Raw genomic sequence first — 8,929 nt, forward strand, 5'->3', positions numbered from 1 at the left:
CACTTCTATATTTAACACAAGAGCACATTTTACACAGAGCACGTCTTTTACACGGGCACGTTTTCGAGACACTTCATGCAGACAAATCGATAACGGTGGTGGTGTTGATGTTGTTGGTGTGACTGTGTCTAAATATGGAAGAGCAAAAAAGCTCAAAATAAAAGACTGCATCCTGGTGTTGAGCTTGATAACCATTCCGCCTCCCCTCCCTCTCCTCTTCCCCGCTGCCTCTCTCCCCTCAGGCTCTATGACGCGACAAGAGTCCCCCACGACACTCTTGCACTATGGAGAGCATTGATGACCCCTTGACAGACAGCCAAACGCCATCTACCACCAACACCACCGACAACACAACAACTCAACCCAAACCCTGGTCCCGCAAAGGCAGGAAGCGACACAAGAGCACCGGGGGCCTCATGGAGGCAGCAAGGTACCGAGGAGCCCCAGACACTCAATACGTTGTTTGATTTGTGACTGTGACACTTATCGTGATTCTATTTTTCTGCATAGGGCAAAATATATTATTTCTGTTCTGGAGCTATATGTCTGAGAATAATGATTTTGGACTTTTTTTTAAAACAGCATTTGCATGGTCATCTTAATGAGGTGTAGATACCGTAATACTCCTAATATGTGTGTATTTTTACCTCAACCAATGAGGTTGTTTGTGTGTTTCTCTGTGATTCAGCAGCTTTACATAAAAGCCACGTATTATCACAAAACTAAGAATGTGTTATGGGTCAGAGAAGAACTGAGGTTAGTGTGGATCTGGATCAGGTGACGGATCCAGGATTATTTTCTTTCTGCTTTCTTTTCATTGAAAGGGCTTTTTTTTTACATTTTCGCCGATTTTTTCCCCTCAAAATTCCTGAATGTTGATGAAGAACAATCTGGCATATTTGGGAGATTCATATCTTTGAGTGTGTTTAATTTGGTGCGGCTTAATATAATTTAAGGGGACTGCTGGGCCTTGGCAGAGGTGTCGGCTCTCTGAGTGCCATTCCAGTTTATTAGTCTTTTTTCAGAATCTGATTAAAATCATTACAACCAATAGTATGTCTTTTATGAGTCCACAAAAAAACATCGGAGCATGATATGCAAACAACGTCAAGCAGGGACACGAATACGAGCGCACACACATAAATCCAGATACAATTTAAACAACCGTCTGCTTGTTTGATATCTTTATTTGACTTACACATTTTTCCATGAGCTCACAAATTCCCTGGCGTGTGTTTAACCACAGAAAATCCATGTGTTCAGTAATACTAGTAAAACCCGTCGGGTTTATTTGCAGCTTGTTTTTTTGCTCCGTTGTATTGGCATGCCTTAATATTGTCTTTAAAGTATCGGGTCGGATGGAGTCTGTCCGCTCCCATAAAAACGAGGCGCCAGACCGTGCCTGATATTAATGCATGTGATTGGGAAGTAGAGAGTGGCCATGCTGTAAATTTACCGTACAGCGCAATAAAAGGGATGAGGCCAAAGTCGTAAAAATGCCCAGTCTCATAGTCCCATAGAGTTTATGAAAACCAGGCTTTTCTGCTGGTCAATATTGTTAGCATTCATGGCCCATTTTATGATTCAGTTTTCAGATAAATATCTGATCCTGGTGCTTCTCAGTCCAGACAGCAAGTCTTCAGTGGACATAAAAACTAGAAGACAGGGTGGAATGCATGCAGTGGACTCTTGACAGTGCATCGCACAGAAGATTATTGTCCATTCACTCGCAGAGGAAGCTATAAGATAAGATGACAGTTCCATATCACCTGCAGCACGGTAGCTCACGATGCATGAGGGGATGTAATCTATACATTACAGTCTATTAGGGCCGACACTTCAGGCGTCTTCATGTTTGTATCTTAACAAATAAGTGACATTTTGTTATTTGTCCCCGATCTCGCTGTGGTTGAATGTGTTCTAATGTTTCCTCTCAGGCATTCAACTTCTGATCATATTGAAGAACGCAGATGGTAAAGAGTGTTTGCTTTGATGTTCAGAAGAAACGTGGTATGAGAGGATTGATAATGACATAACACTGCGGGTAGCTTTGAACTTTCTCTTAATGTGGAATGGGGCCTAGTGTCTGGAGGCCTGCGCATACACGTTTGTGTATTTTGATCTCAGTATCTGCTTCAGGCATTATCCAACTTCACAGCGTGTAATGAGCGATTTCCCTTCCCTTATTAACCTGTGGATCATTCCTAACCGATGAGCATGAATATTCATGGCGCAGGCTTTTGTGTAGCCGGCGTGCTCCGATCCGAAAGGGAAGCGTGCTCGACTGCACAAGACTCAACGTTAAACAGCGACGCCATTAATACAAGTTTAGTCACTTGATGCGAAAAGCAGGAGCACTTTAGAATGACAGATTAGCAGAAAGGGCTTTCGTCCATTAGCTGATGTTTTGGCACCAACTTTGCTTCTCCGGAGAAAAGCTTCCAGACCAACTAGATAGAAGTAATGATTCAATCGCACGTTAATTAATCAACCGCAAACCCCTGAGAATTACGCATTTGTCACATCTGTCTGTGTCTGGATAAAGAGATCGGAGGGGCAAAGTAGATCAATTTTCCTCCGTGCGTGCTCGTTCACACGTTCGCCATGCACGCTGTCCACACTGTGACATTTTGATGGGAGTCAGCAAGAGTTCACTCACAGAGGAAATGTCAAGCCGGGGGCCATATGCTTGGGTGCGTTCGCTTTCAATCGGCTAACTCCCCAGCTGGAGAGTGAGTCCATATGTATTGTGAACGCAGTTTTCTTTAGCTCCGGCAGATGTGGCTCCATGCACCTTCACTTGAATGCACAATGCAAAATGCATACGTGAAGCAAGCACAAGTGCACGCTCATTTATACATGGGAGTGTTCCAGCTTTGCCCGGAGACAGGAAGCTTCAGATCTCATCAACATCCATGAAATCAAATGTTTTCCCTTGTACTCGATCGAAAGCTGCCGGGCACATATTGATATGTATTGACTGGATTGCTTGCACCATAAAAAGAGAAGGCTGCACAGAATAGACAGTCACTCTGTGTTCCTCAGACACCTCCTGCAGGTATCAGCCTCACTCCAAAGACCAATTCTCTCTTTCTGGTCTTGTTCGAACAGCCAGAGCCGCTGCACTCAAAGTTCATGCATGTGTTCAATTGCTGGACCACCGCCGCATCACATCTGCCTCAGCTCTGCACTCCCCCAGCTCGGGAATGTAAAAATATTCCGGCGCCGTTATAAGATATGAAATCGAGTAATATGGTCGTTTTCCTGATAAAACTCGAAGTAATAATCACCTGGGGCCTGTGAATTTTATTCATAGGGTAAATTCAGCTAATATTCACCCAACATTCCTTCCTTTAATAGAAGGCCTGCCATTTACATGAGAGGAGATTTGTGTGTGAGATTTATGGTGGGGCCATTTGCCACAGTGCGGGTGTGAGAAGAAGATAGAGGAATATGGAGAAAGCATTTGGGAATTGTCACGGTGGACCCGGACTATGTGCTGGATTTCACATATTACAACGCCTGGCATCTATTTAAATCCATTTCCAATCAATTTCTCTCGAGATTTCTACAACAGTGTTTGTCCTCCTTCGTTTATCAGTGGCAGCCCGAGCGTTCAGTGCCGCTGTAATGTCAGCGTGTCCACTAGGAGGCATTGGGGGGGGGGAAGCTGTGCTCACAGCGGGATTAAACACCTGTTTGGCCAGCAGTCACAGTCAGGCAGTTCACACAGTCATGCCCCTGCTTTTACGCTGTTATACCTCTGGGTCATTTCATGCCCGGCTCCAACAAAACCATGACATTATCTCTATTAAACCCCGAGCTCGTGGCGATGTTTATTATTCCCACTGCGTCAGACACTGTCACAGTGTGAAGCATGCTAGTACTCCATCCAACACCTGCCCCTTTCATGGCAATTTGCACCCTGTGAAATCATCAAGAGTTCATTACTATGAATTAATGCAGCAGTCTTGGAAAGCTTCGACGCCTCTGTCAAGTTGGCTGTGTGACTGGCGGGGGCCAGATGGCGAAGAGGCTTCCAGATACGTCTTTCCGCGGTGGATTAATTGTTTCTCGGTCTCTGCACTGTGAGACTGGCTTTGTTATTGCGTGGCACCCGATGAATAATTCTAAATATTTGTGTCGCAAAACACTTGATTTGACAGAGGAAGCTGTTGAATGTTTTTATTTGACACTGCTACAATAGTCATGCAATTAACGCCTCCTGAGTAGCAATGGGACTACAGAGCTCTTACAACAATGTTTTCATTGATTCTCCTTGTGTTTTGTTTTCAAAGGAGACAAATAATGGTCATGTTTGGGTTCAGAATATGAATTTATGTTGTTACTTGAAAAGGTTTGTCTTTCCTCATACTGTCCATTGCTGCAGCTCCTCTTTTTCAGCCTCTGTCTCAAACACTTGGTTTTAGAGCCTGTCCAGTCTGCTCCGATTGGCCAGCTGGACCTCTATGTTGTGATTGGCCAACCACTTCCAGCGCATGTAGGGAATGTCAGTCTCTGCTCTCACATGTCACATGACATCACAATGTTAGGGAAGTATCGTACTGACGAGGTGTTTCAGAAGCTTCAGCAGTGGTGTTTGGGGAGAGGAGCTCCCTTCACCACGACTTTAAACTTTTTAACTTCACTGAACTTTTACAGACATAAAAAACCTTTATAACACACTAGAAGAAAGAAAAAAACTGTAAAAGCAGACTATGACTCCTCCAAAAGAATAGCTCAACATTTTGGAAAGATATTTCTTGCAGAGGGTTGGATGAGAAGTTTGATTACACTTTCATAAATGTCGAGTATTCAGTTCAATACAATTTTAGATTTATCGCACCTAAACACTTTACAGATTGATGTCAAGATCTTACAATTCACAAACACCACACAGACTACAGCCAGTAGCCAGTTTCTTTTCACTGCTGAAACAATCCTCTCATATTTGCTCTGTTCTTGTTGATCCACAGGTGTCTTAACACAGCCAGAGACTGGGAAACCAGGGAGTGACTGTTTGAGGGAACAGCCTCTCCCCCTGGACAAAGTACTCACTGTAAAACAGTTCCTATTTCCTGTGACTGGCTCCTCCGGGTTTGTGACTGCTCCCTCCTGCTATCTGTCGTTGGGTCAACATGTTGCAACCACCTCCTCTCCGCTCTATCTGCCGGCTCTGTTGAAATTGGCAGCGCCTGCTCGTGCCACGGAGGATCGGGACACCACAAATAAATCCCACGAATGGTTTTTTTGCCTCATTGGAACTCCTCCTATTTGGAGCAACTGCTTTGAATCAAAGGATTTCCCACATCTGTCTCCTCGCTTCTCTAGAACAGGAGTTCCAGAGCATAGACGGGATCATCACAGACTAGACCCTGTTGCTTCTTACGAGGCTGTGAAAAAAAAAAAACCCAAACTGAGCGCTCTCTGCTGTGAATAGGCCTTCTGCTGGAGTAAACCTCTCATATTTTTATAGACCAAAGAGTAAAAACAACAAGTATGATCATATTAACAGAGCGGACCCTCCGGCAAAGACACACAGAGACTTTGTGAACTCGCTGCTTGTGTCCCTGCCGACCAATGACTGCCCCCCCCCCCCCCTCCCCTCACAGAGACACGGTGCACAAGAGGACAAGCCCTGCATCCAGCGGCCCGTGCAAAAACAAAGGAGTACTTTTAAAAAACTCCAAGACTTTTTTTTTTTTTTTTTTTCTCAGACTAAGCCCACCACTGTATTTTGGAACTGGAGATATAGGTACTACATACGTATAACTGTGTATCAAAGAAGAAAAAAAAAAAAAAAAAAAACGAAAAATCTGAGTTGCATTTTTCAGTAGCTACGGTTGGGACAGCTTGCGGGAAGGATTGTCGGGTTGGTCGCGGACGAGGCGCGAATAATCATATCAGAGAAATGATGAATATCTACAGAGAGTATAAACGCTGTTGAGTCTGAAAAGGAGTGAAGAAATGTCATTATATGTATTTTGAAAGGCCCTAAAAAGTTATATATTTAACAGTTTTATATGTTGTACCTTTGTAGAGAAGCTTATTGGACTTAAAATGTGGTCACAATGGCAGTTTAGTAGGATGTGAACAAATGCTGTTGTTCTCATTACTGCTGGCTCGTAGTCCCAGGTTTTCTGTTCACACCTCAGTAGCCGCTTTCTTTTCATGGTCATCAACAAGTCTCTGTCTATCAGAACCATTCATGGAGAAAAAAAAAAAAAGCGACACAATTTATTGAGGACTGATCTGCAGCCAACAGAACGTTGTAAATCTATGGTAGCCAGTGGAAGCCATTGAAATCTGCTAATTTGCTATGATATTGTATTGTACACGGTGTGGAATACTGACTCATTTCCTCTCTATGGGTTTTGATCTCTTAATTTATTTTTGTGCTTGTGTTTGTTCGCACAAATCCGGCCTCTCTCTCCAACGCCGAGGAACACAACCAGGAGAGAGAGGGAGAGAGAGCGAGAGACAGAGGAAGCAGAGGAAGCGTTGCAGAAGTGTTAGAGTCATTTACATACATTTTTTATCATGAAATATTTTAAGAATAAATTAAATACATGAAAAGAAAATGTCCCCTGCAAATGGAGATGCTGCCTGGTGTTCAAGGTCATCAGAGGGAATTGCCGTTTACCTCATTCTGGAGTGTTGTGTGTGTGTGTGTGTGTGTGTGTGTGTGTGTTCTGTCCCGAAAGCAGTGACGATAAAATGGAAGTTTCCTTTTTCTCTCCCAGGTGATCTGCTGGGTTTACGACCAGTGGGGAAAATATATGAGGGGGCAGGCGACGAGGCCCTTCAATCATTCCTGAGACCCATTTAATCAAGGTTATCCTTTAGCCGTTCCACTGTCAAACAGGTGATTGTCCTGGGAGGATGCCAGGTGTCAGTAAGTGCGTAACTTGCTGGAGAAGAATAACACATAGATCCATTTTTTTTTTTTAAACTTTACTTTTTATTTCTTGCATTTAGTTTTTTGTTCTTTAAGCCTCAACAGCTGATTTTGGTGCATTTTGTTAAAATCGGGAACCTGCACCGAATGGTTGAGATGCCAATGTAAAGTAAAACTGCACTTTTGCACTTAGCTGCAGACACCAGTACAGAGAAATGATATGCACCTTTTTTTTTGATCATCCATTTGAACAAGAGAATGTCTAAACCCCAAATATTCTATTTGCAAACAACAAAAAGTTTTTCTGTGCTTAATGTTTCAATTTTGCCTCTATTCTTTTTTGGATCAACATCACCATCATCAGCAATATCCCTCTCTACTGTCATTAAAGACAACCTACATTTTTTTATTTTACAGACTTAAATATCGGACATTCCTGGTTGTAAGATGACTTTCAAATGTCGGTTTTTAAAAAAAAGACTTATTGAAGACAGGAGTTACTTGATGCTCGAGGTCTTCACTCCAGTCTTCTGTCGTGTGTAAGTGAAACATGAAATGCGTTAATACGTAAAACCTCACATTTATGCATCTTGTCTGCCAGTCGCACACCACACAATCTCCCCTCAGACCTTTACAGGCTGTCGAAATCGCTTTCTCCTTCAGTTGCATTTTTCTTCATTTCTTTTTTTTGATTTCATCATCATTGACGGATGTAAGTTTTGGCTGTTTGGCTGTTTTACTCTCTGGTTCAGCAGCGAAACACGCTACACCAAAAACTACTGCAAGTTCAACTGGGCTAACTGAACACTAAGTGCTGGATCTGAAAGGTACACTTCAAACTAACTGGAAATCACTTGCTAACCGTGCAACATTATAGCTACAAACAGCCCATAATTTAGAACACTCTCCATAATCTTCATCTTCAAAATATATTGTGGTATATTCCGAACAATACAGCAACAATGTCAACATGTGTACAGCGCAATAAGATTGTATCTACAGTATTTACAACTGAAAATGTTAAATATTACGGTAATAATCCCTGCTGCTAATAATTACCAGTATCATCTTAATATTAACTGACATCTCAACCAGTTGGTAAATCATTTTTAATAAAATTGTTATACATTAATCAGTTTTTTATTTTTTTCTTTATCTGGGATTAAACGTCATCAAAAATATGATTAGCTGTTAATAATGTCATCATAAACATTTTTAAGTAACTCTGGGAGTCATCTGATAAGATCTCGTTCTGAGAACAGCAGTCCACCCTGCAAATGTTCCCCAGGCATTACATGCATTCAGCTGGAGTTGGCTCTCAATTAGATTAAATACATAACAATATCACAACTCAATATCCTCATGCTCAACAAACTGGAAAAGGACATTATAGGGTTTAACCACCTCTGCTGTTGTGCGTCATTTGTGGGGGTTCGGGCCAATCGCAGCACACGTTTCACACAAAACAACAAAAAGTTCCTTGCAAGGGGTCAAGAAAATAAAACATGCAACGTAAAATCAAGTAAAATGTCGAAATGACTCATCGTGATTTACGAAAAACAGAGGTTTCAGAAGCAGTGCAAGAAAAATGGCAATTTAAAGAAACAGCTGTGAGGAAAAATTGGAAAAGCCACATGGAGTGGAAATTCAAAAAGGGATCAAGCTGCAACAGATATTGTAATATACACATTCACGCAGCTGCATTCAGGGCTTAAACAATGAGCTCTCACTCCCTCTGATGGGGTTGAGATGTGTTCTGGGCAATAACATAATATGAGAGGAAAATGTCCGTCGGAGGCATTAATCCGTAAGAGCGTGCAATTATGCTTTCCACGAGGATCCTTTGTACAATGATGAATGCTGTCATGTGGTTTTCCAATACTGTTCTCAAGGGCTATTGAGTTCACTTCACTGGTTGCCACTCGAAATCCTAATTAGTGTATAACTGTAGGCTCCATGGCCAAGTATGGTTGAACGTTGCTTTGTATAGTGTAGCATTAAAACAGCAATTTCACATGATACACATCCAGT

At 42.3% G+C, this 8,929-nt stretch overlaps 1 protein-coding gene across 2 annotated transcripts in view; it reads left to right on the forward strand.

Moving 5' to 3' along the window:
* Positions 1-7,123, forward strand: part of tafa5a (TAFA chemokine like family member 5a) — a 140,243-nt gene extending 133,120 nt beyond the window's left edge. For both annotated transcript variants that reach the window (XM_034578616.1, XM_034578617.1), the window contains exons 4-5: positions 243-430; positions 4,977-7,123. In XM_034578616.1, coding sequence (XP_034434507.1) covers positions 243-251 — 9 coding nt within the window. In that variant the 3' untranslated portion in view covers positions 252-430; positions 4,977-7,123. The remainder of the gene's footprint in view (positions 1-242; positions 431-4,976) is intronic.
* The last annotated feature ends 1,806 nt before the right edge of the window (positions 7,124-8,929 follow it).

This window comes from Hippoglossus hippoglossus, chromosome 23 (assembly GCF_009819705.1).
Source record: "Hippoglossus hippoglossus isolate fHipHip1 chromosome 23, fHipHip1.pri, whole genome shotgun sequence".
NCBI classification, from domain to species: domain Eukaryota; kingdom Metazoa; phylum Chordata; class Actinopteri; order Pleuronectiformes; family Pleuronectidae; genus Hippoglossus; species Hippoglossus hippoglossus.